The following is a 20,322-nucleotide window of genomic DNA, read 5'->3' as shown; positions in this document are numbered from 1 at the left end:
CTTACAAAGTCTCATATTCCACTAACTTGCGACAAAAAATAAAAAATTCTAGGAACTCGCCATGCCCCTCACGGAATACCTTGGGGTGTCTTCTTTCCAAAATGGGGTCACTTGTGGCGTAGTTATACTGCCCTGGCAATTTAGGGGCCCAAATGTGTGAGAAGAACTTTGCAATCAAAATGTGTAAAAAATGACCGGTGAAATCCAAAAGGTGCACTTTGGAATATGTGTCCCTTTGCCCACCTTGGCAGCAAAAAAGTGTCACACATCTGGTATCGCCGTACTCAGGAGAAGTTGGGGAATGTGTTTTGGGGTGTCATTTTACATATACCCATGCTGGGTGAGAAAAATATCTTGGTCAAATGCCAACTTTGTATAAAAAAATGGGAAAAGTTGTCTTTTGCCAAGATATTTCTCTCATCCAGCATGGGTATATGTAAAATGACACCCCAAAACACATTCCCCAACTTCTCCTGAGTACGGCGATACCAGATGTGTCACACTTTTTTGCTGCCAAGGTGGGCAAAGGGGCACATATTCCAAAGTGCACCTTTCAGATTTTGCAGGCCATTTTTTACACATTTTGATTGCAAGGTACTTCTCACACATTTGGGCCCCTAAATTGCCAGGGCAGTATAACTACGCCACAAGTGACCCCATTTTGGAAAGAAGACACCCCAAGGTATTCCGTGAGGGGCATGGCGAGTTCCTAGAATTTTTTATTTTTTGTCACAAGTTAGCGGAAAATGATGATTTTTTTTTTTTCTCTTTTTTCCTTACAAAGTCTCATATTCCACTAACTTGCGACAAAAAATAAAAAATTCTAGGAACTCGCCATGCCCCTCACGGAATACCTTGGGGTGTCTTCTTTCCAAAATGGGGTCACTTGTGGCATAGTTATACTGCCCTGGCAATTTAGGGGCCCAAATGTGTGAGAAGTACTTTGCAATCAAAATCTGTAAAAAATGGCCTGCAAAATCTGAAAGGTGCACTTTGGAATATGTGCCCCTTTGCCCACCTTGGCAGCAAAAAAGTGTAACACATCTGGTATCGCCGTACTCAGGAGAAGTTGGGGAATGTGTTTTGGGGTGTCATTTTACATATACCCATGCTGGATGAGAGAAATATCTTGGCAAACGACAACTTTTCCCATTTTTTTATACAAAGTTGGCATTTGACCAAGATATTTTTCTCACCCAGCATGGGTATATGTAAAATGACACCCCAAAACACATTCCCCAACTTCTCCTGAGTACGGCGATACCAGATGTGTCACACTTTTTTGCTGCCAAGGTGGGCAAAGGGGCACATATTCCAAAGTGCACCTTTCGGATTTCACCGGTCATTTTTTACACATTTTGATTGCAAAGTTCTTCTCACACATTTGGGCCCCTAAATTGCCAGGGCAGTATAACTACGCCACAAGTGACCCCATTTTGGAAAGAAGACACCCCAAGGTATTCTGTGAGGGGCATGGCGAGTTCCTAGAAATTTTTTTTTTTTGTCGCAAGTTAGTGGAATATGAGACTTTGTAAGGAAAAAAGAAAAAAAAAGAAAAATCATCATTTTCCGCTAACTTGTGACAAAAAATAAAAAATTCTAGGAACTCGCCGTGCCCCTCACGGAATACCTTGGGGTGTCTTCTTTCCAAAATGGGGTCACTTGTGGCGTAGTTATACTGCCCTGGCAATTTAGGGGCCCAAATGTGTAAGAAGTACCTTGCAATCAAAATCTGTAAAAAATGGCCGGTGAAATCCGAAAGGTGCACTTTGGAATGTGTGCCCCTTTGCCCACCTTGGCTGCAAAAAAGTGTCACACATCTGGTATCGCCGTACTCAGGAGAAGTTGGGGAATGTGTTTTGGGGTGCCATTTTACATATAACCATGCTGGGTGAGAGAAATATCTTGGCAAAAGACAACTTTTCCTATTTTTTTATACAAAGTTGGCATTTGACCAAGATATTTCTCTCACCCAGCATGGGTATATGTAAAATGACACCCCAAAACACATTCCCCAACTTCTCCTGAGTACGGCGATACCAGATGTGTGACACTTTTTTGCAGCCTAGATGCGCAAAGGTGCCCAAATTCCTTTTAGGAGGGCATTTTTAGACATTTGGATCCCAGACTTCTTCTCACACTTTCGGGCCCCTAAAAAGCCAGGGCAGTATAAATACCCCACATGTGACCCCACTTTGGAAAGAAAACACCCCAAGGTATTCAATGAGGGGCCTGGCGAGTTCCTAGAAATTTTTTATTTTTTGCATAAGTTAGCGGAAATTGATTTTTTTGGTTTTTTTCTCACAAAGTCTCACTTTCCGCTAACTTAGGACAAAAATTTCAATCTTTCATGGACTCAATATGCCCCTCAGCGAATACCTTGGGGTGTCTTCTTTCCGAAATGGGGTCACATGTGGGGTATTTATACTGCCCTGGCTTTTTAGGGGCCCTAAAGCGTGAGAAGAAGTCTGGAATATAAATGTCTAAAAATGTTTACGCATTTGGATTCCATGAGGGGTATGGTGAGTTCATGGGAGATTTTATTTTTTGACACAAGTTAGTAGAATATGAGACTTAAGAGTAAGAAAAAACAAAAACAAAAAAAAATTTCCGCTAACTTGTGCCAAAAAAAATGTCTGAATGGAGCCTTACAGGGGGGGGTGATCAATGACAGGGGGGGTGATCAATGACAGGGGGGTAATCACCCATATAGACTCCCGGATCACCCCCCTGTCATTGATCACCCCCCTGGTAAGGCTCCATTCAGACATCCGTATAATTTTTACGGATCCATGGATCGGATCCGCAAAACACATGCGGACGTCTGAATGGAGCCTTACAGGGGGGTTATCAATGACAGGGGGTGATCAGGGTGATCACCCCCCTGTCACTGATCACCCCCCCTGTAAGGCTCCATTCAGACATCCGCATGATTTTTTACGGATCCATGGATACATGGATCGGATCCACAAAACACATGCGGACGTCTGAATGGAGCCTTACAGGGGGGTTATCAATGACAGGGGGTGATCAGGGTGATCACCCCCCTGTCACTGATCACCCCCCCTGTAAGGCTCCATTCAGACATCCGCATGATTTTTTTACGGATCCATGGATACATGGATCGGATCCACAAAACACATGCGGACGTCTGAATGGAGCCTTACAGGGGGGTTATCAATGACAGGGGGTGATCAGGGTGATCACCCCCCTGTCACTGATCACCCCCCCTGTAAGGCTCCATTCAGACATCCGCATGATTTTTTACGGATCCATGGATACATGGATCGGATCCACAAAACACATGCGGACGTCTGAATGGAGCCTTACAGGGGGGTTATCAATGACAGGGGGTGATCAGGGTGATCACCCCCCTGTCACTGATCACCCCCCCTGTAAGGCTCCATTCAGACATCCGCATGATTTTTTACGGATCCATGGATACATGGATCGGATCCACAAAACACATGCGGACGTCTGAATGGAGCCTTACAGGGGGGTTATCAATGACAGGGGGTGATCAGGGTGATCACCCCCCTGTCACTGATCACCCCCCCTGTAAGGCTCCATTCAGACATCCGCATGATTTTTTACGGATCCATGGATACATGGATCGGATCCACAAAACACATGCGGACGTCTGAATGGAGCCTTACAGGGGGGTGATCAATGACAGGGGGGTGATCAGGGAGTGTATATGGGTGATCACCCGCCTGTCATTGATCACCCCCTGTAAGGCTCCATTCAGACGTCCGCATGTGTTTTGCGGATCCGATCCATGTATCCATGGATCCGTAAAAATCATGCGGACGTCTGAATGGAGCCTTACAGGGGGGTGATCAATGACAGGGGGGTGATCAATGACAGGGGGTGATCAGGGAGTGTATATGGGTGATCACCCCCCTGTAAGGCTCCATTCAGACGTCCGCATGTGTTTTGCGGATCCGATCCATGTATCCATGGAATCCGTAAAAATCATGCGGACGTCTGAATGGAGCCTTACAGGGGGGTGATCAATGACAGGGGGGTGATCAATGACAGGGGGTGATCAGGGAGTGTATATGGGTGATCACCCCCCTGTAAGGCTCCATTCAGACGTCCGCATGTGTTTTGCGGATCCGATCCATGTATCCATGGATCCGTAAAAATCATGCGGACGTCTGAATGGAGCCTTACAGGGGGGTGATCAATGACAGGGGGGTGATCAATGACAGGGGGTGATCAGGGAGTGTATATGGGTGATCACCCCCCTGTAAGGCTCCATTCAGACGTCCGCATGTGTTTTGCGGATCCGATTCATGTATCCATGGATCCGTAAAAATCATGCGGACGTCTGAATGGAGCCTTACAGGGGGGTGATCAATGACAGGGGGGTGATCAATGACAGGGGGTGATCAGGGAGTGTATATGGGTGATCACCCGCCTGTCATTGATCACCCCCCTGTAAGGCTCCATTTAGACGTCCGTATGCGTTTTGCGGATCCGATCCATGTATCCGTGGATCCGTAAAAATCATACGGACGTCTGAACGGAGCCTGACAGGGGGGTGATCAATGACAGGGCGGTGTTCAATGACAGGGGGGTGATCAGGGAGTTTATATGGGGTGATCATGGGTGATCAGGGGTTTATAAGGGGTTAATAAGTGACGGGGGGGGGGTGTAGTGTAGTGTGGTGTTTGGTGCGACTGTACTGACCTACCTGAGTCCTCTGGTGGTCGATCCTAACAAAAGGGACCACCAGAGGACCAGGTAGGAGGTATATTAGACGCTGTTATGAAAACAGCGTCTAATATACCTGTTAGGGGTTAAAAAATTCGGATCTCCAGCCTGCCAGCGAACGATCGCCGCTGGCATGCTGGAGATCCACTCGCTTACCTTCCGTTCCTGTGAGCGCGCGCGCCTGTGTGCGCGCGTTCACAGGAAATCTCGCGTCTCGCGAGATGACGCATATATGCGTGACTGTGCGCCGGCCGGCCACCTCCGGAACGCGAATCTGCGTTAGGCGGTCCGGAGGTGGTTAAGATATATGTATTTGTATATAAAAAATAATATAAAAAAAAAAAAAAGAAAAAATTAAACATAAAAATAAAAAATGAAATATAAAAATAAATACCCAGACGTCAGTTATGTGTTCTCCTGTCTGGCTCAGTCAAAATAGTAAATTGCTACTGGTACATGACACTATGACTGAGCAAGATAGGGATACATCCTGATCAGTGTACACAGTATTTTTTTATATTTCATTTTTCATTGTTTGTTTTTTTTTCATATTATTTTTTATATACAAATACATACACTCACCTAAAGAATTATTAGGAACACCATACTAATACGGTGTTGGACCCCCTTTTGCCTTCAGAACTGCTCAGGTAGCCCGTGGCATTTAAACTATGGCCAATTGGCACTAAGGGGCCTAAAGTGTGCCCAGAAAACATCCCCCACACCATTACACCACCACCAGCCTGCACAGTGGTAACAAGGCATGATGGATACATGTTTTCATTCTGTTTACGCCAAATTCGGACTCTACCATTTGAATGTCTCAACAGAAAGCGAGACTCATCAGACCAGGCAACATTTTTCCAGTCTTCAACAGTCCAATTTTGGTGAGCTCGTACAAATTGTAGCCTCTTTTTCCTATTTGTAGTGGAGGTGAGTGGTACCCGGTGGGGTCTTCTGCTGTTGTAGCCCATCCGCCTCAAGGTTATGCGTGTTGTGGCTTCACAAATGCTTTGCTGCATACCTCAGTTGTAACGAGTGGTTATTTCAGTCAACGTTGCTCTTCTATCAGTTTGAATCAGTCAGCCCATTCTCCTCTGACCTCTAGCATCAACAAGGCATTTTCGCCCACAGGACTGCCGCATACTGGATGTTTTTCCCTTTTCACACCATTCTTTGTAAACCCTAGAAATGGTTGTGCGTGAAAATCCCAGTAACTGAGCAGATTGTGAAATACTCAGACCGGCCCGTCTGGCACCAACAACCATGCCACGCTCAAAATTGCTTAAATCACCTTTCTTTCCCATTCTGACATTCAGTTTGGAGTTCAGGAGATTGTCTTGACCAGGACCACAACCCTACATGCATTGAAGCAACTGCCATGTGATTGGTTGACTAGATAATCGCATTAATGAGAAATAGAACAGGTGTTCCTAATAATTCTTTAGGTGAGTGTATATTTTAATTAACATAGATTTTATATTTTGATATAATAAATATCTGTTTTCGGTACAATTCTTGGTGATTGAGTGCCTGTTAATAACTTATAGGAACCTGATACACAAAATGACACAGTCATCACCCAGACATATTAACCCTTGTGTTACTGTATAATGTCCCAGCAGCGCTCACCTCTCCAGTCAGCAGCTCAACGATCTTGTTGGTGAGTTCTAGGACCTTCTGCTTGTTGTTTCTCTCATGAATTCTCTGACATTTGCTCCTTTCTGCTGAAACTAGTGGATGGATTCTGGGTATCACAAAATGAGCAGTTGTGTTTTTCACAATTGTGTAATCCTGTATATGGAGGATGAGAATTACATGACAATACACATTTCCAAAATCCCTCCCCAGTGAGAATGCCATGTAAGAGTAATGCCATGTGAAATTATTCCCATGATCTCTTACCTCTCCAGTAAGCTGGTAAATTATCTCCAGAGTGAGGTTTAATATTCTCTTTGTCATCTCATTCTTGTCCTTTTCCATCCTTGCTTGGTTAGATAATAATAGTACCATTGTTTTGTGGAGATAAGTATGAAGAAACTTTAACTAGAAAGATCCTGTAATGTTGGGACATGAACAGAAAGAAATAAGAAGCATCTTGAAAAAATTTTAGGTTGAATATTTCCCCTTAGCAGCTAAAAAATATCTTGGACAGCTGGGAAATTAAGCAATAAATCTGACTCTATAACAATGATCTATATCAAAGAATATGTGTTATTGAAATATGGATGAAGTTATCTTCTGTAACAAAACAGAAACAAAAACGATTTCCAAAACATTACTGGAAACATACTGTAGTTAAAGGCTATGTAAACCTACGGAGGCAATTTTTTATGATTGCATTTTGTCTAAAATAATTTTTTCAATTGTTCTTTACAAAAATATTGAGCCGTTCTGTCACAAAGGGTTAACTGTTTTTCTAGCTGTTGACTGGTACTTTCATTTTTGTGCCGGTCATCTAATAAACATTATCTCATAAACACTTATTTAAGCCATATCAGTAAGATAAGAGCTGAGCTATAATGAGTGTTTATAATGTCAGATATCAGAGATAAGGAGCCTGTCAGCTCCCTAACTGACAGAAAAGAGAGAAAATCCAAAAGGGTGCTACTACAGCATCTCAGCTCTGTACAGAAAAAAGTATGCCATATTTTTAATAAAGACCAATTGAAAAAAATGATTTTTAGCTCAAAGTGAGTACAATGCAGTAATAAAAAAAATTGCCCCCAAAAATTGCTTTCACATCTGTGTCGGAAGCTCCGTTCAGGGCTTCCGTCACAGAGTTCATCAAAAATAGCAGAGAGAGAAGTCCTGCATGCAGGTTTTGTTTTCTCCACAAAAAAATATTTTCCCGAATGGTAACCTAACGGATCCCATTATAGTCAATCGGATCTGTTAGGCTTCAATCCTGTCAGTTATCGGTCATCGGACTCCAGGTCCTGAGATCCCCACCAAATGCTGAAATAAAGGGGCAGAGGTGCAATCCCGAGTGCTGTGCCTCTTTGGCTCTCCTTGGATCTGTTCATTGCTCTGCTTGAGGCTCAAAGGAAAGCCCAGCATAGCAGATCACTGTCAAAACAGCTAAATCGCTCAGCACTCTAGCTCCTTTGTCTCAGGACCCAGACCCTCTCCAATCAAAATTTCTGGGATGTTGGTATAACATGTCAGTAGTTTTTATAAACTCTAGTGATCCTTTTAAAGGAAGTCTGTCACCTTGATCTTGCTTATTAACAACAATAGACTGTAGCACATTTAAAGAGGGTCTGTCAGTAGCTTTGACAAATCTAAATGGTTGACAGCACAAGGACTGGGGAGAGCAGTCAAACATACCTTTTGTGGAGCTTTTCTCATCAGGAGTAGGGTGATTAAGAAGTTTTATTCTGCCAAATTCTGCTCTCCCAAGCTCCCAGGGTGGTGCTTCACTACGAAGTGTTCCTTTAAATAAGTGATAAATACTTTTTATGGAATAACCCTTTTAATGAGAACCTGTCAGTTTCCATGATGCCTTCACTGACTCTTGTGATGGCATTCAGTACTTTTAGAGTACTGACCTGCCAAAGCCCGCAGTTCTGAAAGAGAGATAAGTCCGATGTCGCACACTTTCTCCTCTGCCTATACACAACAGAAAAGAAAACTAGAGGTGGGGGAGGACAGGGCAGCATGTGGAATCGGATTCATCTCTCACGCAGGACTGGTGCACACTGCAGGCTTTGGCAGGTCATTAACTCTTGAAGTAGTTGAATGCTATAGAGAGCTCACAGGTTCCTTTAACAATAAAAGGCATGATGATAATATAATGAAAGTGGGAAAGTGGGGACATGCACAGAAAGGCATTCATTTTTCATCATCCAGTGTAAAAGGCCTTTAAAACTAATTGCTAATTGACTTGAATATTGGCTTGGCAACTGAGAGGAACCAAAGCCCTTCTTCAATGAGATGTAGGATTAGGAGATGTTCTATACATCAGAACAGTACTGGGGGCAGATAAGATGTCCTGTAAATATAGATGAGGATCAGTTTCATTTGCTGCAAATATTAAACCTGGCAAATCAGTTCTATCACCTCTACTATAATACAGTATACAGTATTTCCATATCATTTTATATTGTCTAATTTAGCACCCATAAACACATTCATCTTCTTTCTTGCTCAGTGTCTCCTCTGGCAAGCAGAAAAATGATGCAGCTTAAGAAGCAGCTGGAGCACCACACCAGGGATCCATCAGCATATCCAGTAAAGCAAAGGCAGATGCGAGACTATTGCCTCTTTCACACAAGCGTCCATGTAGGGCCCTGGATTTTATGTATCGGAATCCGCTACTAATGTTAATGAATAGGGCTAATCACATGGGCGTATAATATTCCTCAGTATTTGAAATCTGCAGCATGTCCAAGTTTTGTGCGTATTCTTTTTCAAATACACCCATTATAGGCTATGGTAGTGCTTTAAAAATGCAGGGAGGAACGAATCCGCCTGTAAATCCTGAAGCAATACTGATGGTATATCATCAGGAAGCCGTACGTTATCCAGAGCCAGAATACTGACAGATTCAATACACTTGTGTGAAAGAGGCCTTAGACTGAGAGATTTTGGGGCCAAGTATCGAGAACAATAATAAAAACGCTTCTTCCTGATAATTGGTCCGTACTGTGTGGTGCTGCCGATCAGCTGATGAATGAGGAAATGCCTGTTTGTTGGCTGACTAGAATCTTTTATCAGAATGAAAGATGCACAATTATCATCAGCATGTCTCCTTGTGTAATCGGGGTATGCCACCAATAATCAACAGAACTGAATGAGGGAGGAACGACTGTAGTAGCGTTCATTCCTCCCCACTCACTTTGCATCAGGCTGTGTAATTGGCCAGTGGATGGGTTTATCATCCATCAATATCAGGCAGTCTAATGGAGCCCTAAACATGAAGACTTTAGACACCAAGTCAAAACCTTGTGCTCTTTGTCATGTTCCTCAAACCATAATTTTTGCATTGTGGCAGGGTACATTATTCTACTTGGTCTGTACTTATATTTAGGTAGATGGTACACCCACATGAATGCCAGGACCCCAAATCCTCTAGCAGAACACTGCCTCCTTCCCATAGTGCACCCTGGTGCTAGCTGTTCTCCAGGTAAGTGATGCCCATCTGTTCAAATGATGTGAAAGAAAATGTGATTCATCAGAAGATGTCCCCTGCTCTACAGTCTAGGTCTGCATCTTTTAGGTGCACTCGTCGGTTGACTTGGGTCATCATGGCACTATGACTAGCTTGTGGTCACACAGTCCCTTACAGAACAAGCTATGATGCCCTGTGTGTTCTGACACCTATCATATCATGGCCAATGGTAACTTTTTCAGTAATTTGTGCTACAGTGGCTCTTCTGTGGGATCTGACCAGATTGGTTTGTTTTCACTTCCTACATGGGTGCCCATGACCCTTCTTTTCAAAACTCTTTTTATTGGTTTTATCAATAATACATTACAATGTAACAATATTACACTTAGACACATCATGTAAGATTAAAGGGCTTCTGTCACCCCACTAAACTGTTTTTTTGTTGTTGTGTACTTATAATCCCTATACTGCGATTTATCCATACATAATGTGATTAATCATTTTGGTTTAGTAGATTTTGCTAAAAACGTACTTTTATAATATGTAAATTACCTGTCTACCAGCAAGTAGGGCGGCTACTTGCTAGTAGCAGCCGCATCCTTCTATCCTAATGACGCCCCCTCCACATGTTGATTGACAGGGCCAGCGAACGGGATCGTTCTCTGCTGGCCCTGTTTGCATTCAAAATCTGCCGCCTGCGCCGTACCTGTCTTCAATCGGCACAGGCGCACTGAGAGGCGGACGCTCGCTCGGCCATTCCATCCTCAATGCTGGTAGACAGGTAATTTACATATTATAAAAGTAAGTTTTTAGCAAAATCTACTGAACCAAACTGATTAATCACATTATGTATGGATAAATCGCAGTATAGGGATTATAAGTACACAAAAAAAAAATATACTGTTTAGTGGGGTGACAGAAGCCCTTTAAATGGCATAAACTGTTATCTAACAGTGAGACGACTTTATCCTTTTGAACTGGTTTACATGTATGATAGCGCATGTCTTCTAAAGTTACCTCTCGCCTGCTCAACTATATGGATAAAGATGTGGCCAGATATAACACAAGTGGTCTAACTAAAAGCAAAAAAAAAGGAGAGAAGGGGGGGGGGGGACAGTTAGGTACTGAGGGAGGGGGGGTATGTAGTCCTACAGACATTTACTTACATCTGAGAGGTCCTCGAAAGGTCCATGGATCAATTTCTGTGGTAATAGTGTATATAAGAAGCCATATTGAATAAAGTTAGATGAGAGAGTTTATATCTTAGAATATAGGACGTGCGAGGAAATGGAGATGAGGAAAAGCAGTGATTGGTATGGAGAAGAAGAGGGGGGTGCGTTAAGTGGGGAAGTGGGTTCCAGATGGATTTGTGGGTTCCAGATTGATTTGTATAAAGAATGAGATTTATTTTCCCAACTAACCAATTCTTCTAATCAGTCCATTGTGCTAGGGTTGGAGTTGTACGTGCTTTCCAGAACGTAGGGATTAAAATTCTAGCTGCGGCAAGAAGCTGTCTCGTTAATACAATAGTATTTTGGGGGATTTTGTCTAGAAAGAGTTGTAGTAAGCAAATCTCTGGAATAAGAGGGAGAGGTAGTCCAGTGATTTAGTTAATTTGTTCTAAAACAGAGGACCAGTAAAGTTTAATAAGAGGGCAAGACCAGAGTAGGTGAAAGTACATTCCCATAAGTTGGCCGCATCTCCAACAGCAGGGATCGTAGTTAAGATTATATTTATTTAGTAATACTGGGGTAAGATGCCATCTAACTAATATCTTATAACCACTTTCCTGCATTCTTAGACATTTGGAGGATTGTGTAGGAGCTGAAAAGAGCGTCATAAGAAGGGAATGTGTCTTGAGATAACAAAGAGTCAATATTGTTAATGTTGAATTTAATCTCTTTCAGTATAGTATTGTTGTAGGTAACATCTGTGGTCTCAGAAATATCTCTGATTTGCATTAGCGGAGATGGGAAGGGTGAGCACTTTGAGAGAACCCCTCCTAAATTCCAAATTCTCCACGTTTCTGAGGTCAAGATATTACAGATTTTGGGGAGGGGTGGGTTCTTTTTTTCTGAAAAGACTTTCTGTCTATGTGGGAGTTGAAGTGTTGAGTATTTAATACGTGTTTTTTGGAATTCCAGACATATTTAGAGAGGGTCTTGTTAACCAAAATATAAAAGGAATTGGGAATATGTATAGGCAATGCCTGAAGCAAATATGTGATTTTTGGCCATATGAGACATTTAGCAACGTGTTTGCGACCAAGCCAGGACATATATGGGGTTGGCCATGATGCTAATATTTTAGAGATTACAATCAGTAAAGGAGGAAAGTTGATTTTGTATAATTGTGAAGGGTCCGAAGAGATCTTTATGCCTAAAAATGTAATATGGGGTTGTGACCAGTCAAAGGGGGGATGTGTCAGAGAGTGAAGAAAATTGGTGGCTACGGAGTGAAATATTTAATACATGGGATTTACTCATATTAACTTTAAAATTGGAGATCTTGCTAAAATCTTGGAATAATTGTTCTATGATTGGAAGTGAGTCTGATGGGTTAGACAGAAGCAATAACAGTTCATCCGCATATGCTGCAGCCTTGTGTTCTCTACCTCCACAGCTAAGCCCAAAAATTCGTGAGTCTTGTCTGATTTTTTGCAGCAAGGTCTCCATCATCAGAACAAAAAGTAGAGGAGATAATGGACAACTCTGTCGGGTACCGTTGGAGATGCAAAACACAGGCGACAGAAAATCATTTACCAAAACTCTTGCCGTGGGACCCTTATACATAGAAAATTTCGCCTTAATAAACATGGGCGGAATACCGAGGATTGTAAATAGTCCCAATCAACTCTGTTGAATGCCTTTTCGGCATCAGTACTGAGCAGTAAAGGTTTGGCTGAGAGCTTGGCACATTGAATCAGTTGTAGAACCCTGTAAATGTTATCTTTCCCTTCCCTATTGGGCACGAATCCTACTTGAACGGGGGCAACAGAGAGGGAAGAATATTCTGCAGCCTTTTTGCTATAACTTTTGCAAAAAGTTTCAAGTCAGCGTTAAGAAGCGAGATCGGTCTGTAATTATTACATAGGGCTGGGTCTTTCCCATCTTTATGTACAGTATAATAGATATTTCAGCTGCTAATGTTTGTTTATGAAAGGGGACTCCCTTCAACGCGTCATTAAACAGTCTTGAAATGTGTTATAATATAAGGAAGATAAGCCGTCTGGGCCAGGGCATTTATTCTCGAGGTAGGGTTAAGGAGGATAAGAAGTGGGATATCAGTTCTTTTTTAAGTTGTGGTGTATCTGCATCTTGTGAGGACTGTAAGTTGTATAGTTGGGTGTAGAAATTGCTGAATTCTCGTGCTATTTCCTCTGTTTTAGATAGGGAATTGCCGAAGGAATATTTAAGTTTGGAGATGTATGATTTGGTTTTCCTGTTCTTAATCTGGGCTAGCATAAATCTAGTTGGTTTGTCTCTATGGGCGTAGTGCTTATATTTTGCATATAGATAGGCTTTAGCTGAACACAGATTAAGAGCGTTTTTTAGTTCTACCCATAGAGCTGTTAAGTCTGCTAAATGTGTCTTAAGTAGGGATCTCTTGTGCAAACACTCCAGTTTCGAAATCTTTTGTTGTAGTTCCGTTATTTTTTTTGCCTTTCCTATTGGAATGAAGGGAGAGGGATATGAATTCACCTCTTATATGTGATTTATGAGCCTCCAAAAGTGTCTGCAGAGAGACGTCATTACAGGGAGTGCAGAATTATTAGGCAAATGAGTATTTGGACCACATCATCCTCTTTATGCATGTTGTCTTACTCCAAGCTGTATAGGCTCGAAAGCCTACTACCAATTAAGCATATTAGGTGATGTGCATCTCTGTAATGAGAAGGGGTGTGGTCTAATGACATCAACACCCTATATCAGGTGTGCATAATTTTTAGGCAACTTCCTTTCCTTTGGCAAAATGGTTCAAAAGAAGGACTTGACAGGCTCAGAAAAGTCAAAAATAGTGAGATATCTTGCAGAGGGATGCAGCACTCTTAAAATTGCAAAGCTTCTGAAGCGTGATCATCGAACAATCAAGCGTTTCATTCAAAATAGTCAGCAGGGTCGCAAGAAGCGTGTGGAAAAACCAAGGCGCAAAATAACTGCCCATGAACTGAGAAAAGTCAAGCGACATCACTGGAGTGCCCAAAAGCACAAGGTGTGCAATACTCAGAGACATGGCCAAGGTAAGAAAGGCTGAAAGACGACCACCACTGAACAAGACACACAAGCTGAAACGTCAAGACTGGGCCAAGAAATATCTCAAGACTGATTTTTCTAAGGTTTTATGGACTGATGAAATGAGAGTGAGTCTTGATGGGCCAGATGGATGGGCCCGTGGCTGGATTGGTAAAGGGCAGAGAGCTCCAGTCCGACTCAGACGCCAGCAAGGTGGAGGTGGAGTACTGGTTTGGGCTGGTATCATCAAAGATGAGCTTGTGGGGCCTTTTCGGGTTGGATGGAGTCAAGCTCAACTCCCAGTCCTACTGCCAGTTTCTGGAAGACACCTTCTTCAAGCAGTGGTACAGGAAGAAGTCTGCATCCTTCAAGAAAAACATGATTTTGATGCAGGACAATGCTCCATCACACGCGTCCAAGTACTCCACAGCGTGGCTGGCAAGTAAGGGTATAAAAGAAGAAAAACTAATGACATGGCCTTCTTGTTCACCTGATCTGAACCCCATTGAGAACCTGTGGTCCATCATCAAATGTGAGATTTACAAGGAGGGAAAACAGTACACCTCTCTGAACAGTGTCTGGGAGGCTGTGGTTGCTGCTGCACGCAATGTTGATGGTGAACAGATCAAAACACTGACAGAATCCATGGATGGCAGGCTTTTGAGTGTCCTTGCAAAGAAAGGTGGCTATATTGGTCACTGATTTGTTTTTGTTTTGTTTTTGAATGTCAGAAATGTATATTTGTGAATGTTGAGATGTTATATTGGTTTCACTGGTAAAAATAAATAATTGAAATGGGTATATATTTGTTTTTTGTTAAGTTGCCTAATAATTATGCACAGTAATAGTCACCTGCACACACAGATATCCCCCTAAAATAGCTAAAACTAAAAACAAACTAAAAACTACTTCCAAAAATATTCAGCTTTTATATTAATGGGTTTTTTGGGTTCATTGAGAACATGGTTGTTGTTCAATAATAAAATTAATCCTCAAAAATACAACTTGCCTAATAATTCTGCACTCCCTGTATTGTCATTTATCTCAAATAACTCTTCCAAATATCTCTTAATCTTTTGAACATTTTAGTTTTTTTTTTTTGTAATAAATCATTTAATCTCCAGCAACGGGAGCTTGGGGGAGAAGAATGTATTGTATATACCAATTCTATCGGAGAATGATCCGATAGAACTTGAGACAGTATGGACGAAGATTGGCAATTTGGAATTTGATTGGTGGGTAAGAATATGTAGTCGATTCTTTGGTAGGAATTATGCGGGGCGGAGTAGTGGAAGAAGTCTTTGACTCCAGGAGTCAGACATGTTTAAGTATAAAAGTTATTGTTTAAGTTTTGCTAATGCTCTATAGCTAATCAATGTTTTTCCACTGGATGTATCAATTAATGGATTTAAGGAGACGTTAAAGTCACCTCCCAAGATAAGTACACCCTCAGAAAAACGTGACAGTATCTTCATAGTAGAAATGAGCCAAGAAATGTGTCCTTTATTGGGAGCATATATGTTCCCTATGGTCACTGTAAAATTACCTATCTTTCCTTTACTAAAGAGATAGCGACCATCTGGGTCGGTGCATTTATCTAACAGGAGAAGGCTACATTTTTTCTTATTCCAATACTGACTCCTTTCGAGGCTTTGCTGTCTGACCCAGCATGGACCCAGGAGGAGAAAAATGTTTTGTTCATCGTGGGGATATGTGGGTCTTTAAAGTGCGTCTCTTGTAGCAAACAGATGTCTGCTTTGTGTTTCCTGAGGAAATAAACTACCTGACCTCGTTTGGACGGAGAGTTCAGTCCACGCACGTTGGTTATTATTCTAAGTCTCGTCATTGGAGTATAAATGTAGATGGATGATTATTTATGTGGCTTCTTCCATTGTCCAGGACCTGTAAAAAGGGAGGGGAGGAGGTATGAGTAGGGACAGGAGGGAAGGGAAGGTGAGGGGTACAAAATAAGAAAAGATAAATAATTGCAAGATATCAAAATTGAAATACGAATAGGGAACGTCTCTCATATAACTAAAAGAATGAACACAGTTAATATACCAGTAGGAAATGGACAGTTCGCCCTGAAGATGTATGACTAAGGATAAAAATTGTGGTCTCTGACACCATAGTCGGAGAAACCCAACTATCTTGATGATGTGGTGAGGTAGGCTAAGATAGAAGAAAAAAAGGGATGAAAGCAGAGGAAAGCAAAGATTGAAGCTGTAAAGTTGTTGCAAGAGAGCAACGGAGTTGTAGAATGAGAAGGTAGATAAATGAAGTGCGTTATGGGTGGAGTTGCGGGACCAAATAGATCCCTTAAATCTCATCCAGTGGAGAATTGGCGTCTTGTAGGCCCATGAAAGGCATATACAAAATACTGTAGGAGAACAGTAGAGCTGAAGAAGGCTGCCATATAGATTGAAATAGCGATATCATATTGGATAAAGTGGAGAAAGGTTAATAATGCAGAGAATAGAGATAACCTCGGTATTGTTTGGTATATAAATTGTAGGAACAATTATACCTTACATAAGTCATTTATAATCTCTCGGTAGTGGGAGGGAGGGTTGGATGGGGAAGGGGGAGGGGTGATAGCGATGTCAGGCTAAGTAAAGGGGTATAAGGGGGGTACAGGGAGGAATGGGGGAGGGCGAGAGATAATTTACCGTAAGTGCTAATGAAATAGAAAATACAATATAGTCCCAACAAACAAACACTGTAGCTTTTCAGGTGTTGTCAGCGATGATGTTTTTGGGCATCAGTTTTCCTGCTTTTTTCTTGGATCTTGTGTTGCGGCTGTAGGAAACTTCTTCCCAAGGAGTAGATGGCTTTAAATGGGGTAGATTAGCTAGGCCTGTCACCGTTGACCAGTCGGGAATCTGAAGGTCTGGAAGTTCCAGAGCTGTGTAGACTTCAGGGCGGTCAGATGATGAACGAACCAGGAACCTCTTCCTTTCCAAGGAAAATCTAAGTCCAAAGGGGAATTTCCAGCTGTATTGGATTCCTTTGGATCTCAGGGCCTCTGTTAGTGGTTTGAGAGCTCTTCTTTTTTGTAGGGTTTGTCGAGATAGATCTTGGAAGATTCGGATTTCTGCACTCTCATATTCAATATGTTCAGATAGCCTTGTGTGTTGCAGTATTTCCTCTTTCACTCTATAGTTTAGAAGACGGCAATTGACGTCACGTGGCAGTTCAGAGTCTTTGGGTTTTCTCCGTAGTGCTCTGTGGGCTCTCTCTATGACGATTTCTTCTGAGCAAGCGTCTTTCAGGATATATTACAGATTGTTATCAGTGTTTCATGTATGGCTGCCGGAGCTACAGTTTCTAGGAGGCCTTTTATTCATAGGTTATTCCTGCGGACTCTATTCTCTTGGTGTTCCGGAGCTTCGAAAGCAGCGTTAAAAAAGTGTCACTACCAGAGCTTTGAGACGTTCTCACAGCTGTTTCTCCACCCCTGTGATGATGTCACTACTAGAGCTTGGAGGAGTTCCCTCTGCCCTGTTTCTCCGCCCCTGTGATGAGGTCTTTACTTTCGGTTTCCTTCCTCCCAGCTGTCTCTCCTGTGTTTGATTTCGCTGCCTTTAAATCACCCCTCCTCCTTTGTAGAGGTGCGGATTATACTTTTCATTTGAGCTGTATCCCTCGCTTGAGTAGCTTCACCTGTGTGATATCTTTTCACTGGATCTGTGTTCTGCTGAAGCAAGTACTTTGGATATTGTCTGCTGACTTTGGATCTGTTTTCACTGCAGCCGCAGCTCCGTCAGTTAAGTGTTCAGACATTGTGTGTTTCTGTTTCTTTGCTGACTGGATCCGAGGCGACCCAGGTTCCGACCATATACTGAGCAGGGCACCGGTGGCCGTGCCCCTTCCACTATTGTAGGGGTTTCAGTGGTCATCAGCCTGAGGTACGCGGGCATGTCTCGATCCACCATATGGATCCGGACATGTGCATAGCAGCTTAGGGAGAGCTTTTAGGGTCTGACAGGGGTCACCCTTTATCCTCCCTAGTTTGGGTCCGGTCAGTTGCTATTTACTGTGTGTTGCTCACTTACAGTCGTGACAAAAAGTTTTGGCAAGTGGACATACTTTTTAGTGACGGCAGTACTGTAGCTACATATAGCCCTTTGTGCATTTTCGAGTTTTTCCACTCGGGAGCCAATGTGTTTAATTTCTTGCTTTATATCTTGTAGGTCCCTTGAGAGAGGGTCTAGCGCTTTGGCCAGTGTTTATTCTAGGGATTTTTGTAGGAAGGAGCGAGAAATTAGAAGAGAATCTTGGTGTGATGGATTATCTGTCTCGCTGTTTGTATCCTCTCCAGTGTCTACTTGAGCTACAGGTGAGGAGGCTTTGAACGGTGTGTTCACTTTTTGAATAGGTGAATTGGAGTTTTTATTTTTTATGTATTTATCCATTACTCCCTGTGGAACACCAGGTTTTTGGAAGATACTGTTATCTTTAGGAGCTGCTTGGCCTATTTTCACCATGATAAGGTAGGTATTTCAGCAGAAATAAGTTTGCGGTAATGGAATCAGATGTGCGGTGATGTAGCAGAGTACTTGTAGTAACTGGTGGTGAATGCTGTAGCAGAAACTTTTAAAAATTGGGACAGATTCCTGATATATAGGTAGTGTGTCACTTATTTTGGTGACTTGCGTCAGTAAAGTAGATAAATAGACCTCTGCTTAGGCCTGTAAAAATTACAGTTAGGTTTACATGGGGTGAGGAACCTGCCAACATCCCCCTCAGACGTTTAGGAGGGACACATTATAAGGGCACGGCATATATGGCGCTGACATATTCCGCAGCACTTTACAGACATTAGCATCTTGCTGCCCCAGAGGGGTTCACAATCTAAGTTCCCTATCAGTATGTCTTTGGAGTGTGGGGGGAAACCCACGCAAACACAGGGAGAACATACAAACTCCATGTAGATGTTGAACCTAGGACCCCAGTGCTGCAAGGCACCAGTGTTAACCCATGAGCCATCGTGCTGCTAGATATTTGCTGTGAAATCTGTGGCAAAAATCTGAGGCTGACCCTCGGATTTATGTTACATATTTGTAGCTTGAATGCTGCACATCTGACCGCGCAAACTGCACCAAGAAGAACATGTCAATTTTGTTTTATGGATTTCAAGTGTGTGGGGCAGTGTGAACGGCAATGCAGATTCCCATTGGTATGGGCCTCAGATTTTCTGCACACAGATTTCTGCTTCGAACATGTGCCGAAATCAGCATGAAATCTGCTGTGTGAACATACCCTAAAATGAATGCTTCTCTAAATGTGACACTGCCATATTAAAGGGACGTGTCACGTGACACTACTTGTTGCCATTGGCTGAAAGCAATCATTAGGAGCAAAGAATCCTGGGAAGGCACTATTATTACTTTGCCTTGACAAAAATGGCAGCCGTGGTAATTTGTGCCTGACAGCCGGCACCCGGCAGCCATCTGAGGTCTTCTTCAACCTTCACAAGTGGACACAAATTTCTGAAAATATCAGAGCTAGTGGAGTTTACTTATCAGCCACAACAGGGATCAGCAACCTCCAGCTGCGGTGAAACTACCACTCCCAGCATGCACACTTGCTTGGCTGTTCTTGGAAACTCCCATAGAAGTAAATGGGACATGCTGGGAGATGTAGTTTCACCACAGCTGGAGGTTGCTGACCAATCTGCAACCATCAAGTCACAATAACACAAGGGAAGCCACAGAAAGTATATGAGGTGAGGAGGAAGATGGATGTGGCAGCCAGGACAAGCCAGGTCCTGCAAATACCAGACAAAGGGGTGGGGGCTGCCCTGTCTATCACTCACAGGAGCAGTGCTATATACAAGGGGATATATATGACAGAAGGCTGTATCCTGCCTCTGTATACACACATGACAGCTCTGTACGTGGATACATGGCGGCGGTACATACCCTGACCAAGAACTGAAGCTCTTCAATCCTAGTCCCTACAGGACCTGTGATGATGTCACCATCATGTGATCAGTCACGTGAGAGGGGCGGGGCTGAGCAGTGTGTGTCTGGTGAGAAGCCACTCTGTGAGTGGAGACTTGTACCAGCTGTGATATCAGCCGTCACTAGTCAGGGTGGCTTCACATATGCGTCCGCAATTCCGTTATACAGGATTATAACGGAATCAGTGGTGTGCCAAGATGTTTGGCACCCTTTCTCGCCCAATACTTCAAAAAATTGTGCCACCTCAGAGTAGCATTGCCCTCATTGTATAACCTTCACAGTAGTTATGTCT

The 20,322-nt window shown here is 42.8% G+C and overlaps 1 protein-coding gene across 3 annotated transcripts in view; it reads right to left on the bottom strand.

Annotated features, from left to right (window-relative positions):
* The window catches only part of LOC122942272 (zinc finger protein 773-like), a 31,688-nt gene extending 11,646 nt beyond the window's left edge, over positions 1-20,042 (bottom strand). Inside the window, exons 1-5 of one of the 3 annotated variants that reach the window (XM_044299777.1) lie at positions 19,989-20,032; positions 15,853-15,966; positions 8,050-8,154; positions 6,625-6,707; positions 6,352-6,513 (exon numbers count right to left, since the gene is read on the bottom strand). In XM_044299777.1, the coding sequence (XP_044155712.1) occupies positions 6,352-6,513; positions 6,625-6,707; positions 8,050-8,154; positions 15,853-15,910 (408 nt within the window). In that variant the 5' untranslated portion in view covers positions 15,911-15,966; positions 19,989-20,032. Of the gene's footprint in view, positions 1-6,351; positions 6,514-6,624; positions 6,777-8,049; positions 8,155-15,852; positions 15,967-19,988 lie in introns of all 3 variants that reach the window. The other 2 variants (XM_044299778.1, XM_044299779.1) reach the window with 2 other exon arrangements.
* Positions 20,043-20,322: the final 280 nt, after the last annotated feature.

The sequence above is a fragment of the Bufo gargarizans genome, chromosome 6 (genome assembly GCF_014858855.1).
Source record: "Bufo gargarizans isolate SCDJY-AF-19 chromosome 6, ASM1485885v1, whole genome shotgun sequence".
In the NCBI taxonomy this organism is placed as follows: domain Eukaryota; kingdom Metazoa; phylum Chordata; class Amphibia; order Anura; family Bufonidae; genus Bufo; species Bufo gargarizans.
Note: the sequence above shows the minus strand (reverse complement) of the source record. Positions and strands in the feature narration are given on the sequence as shown.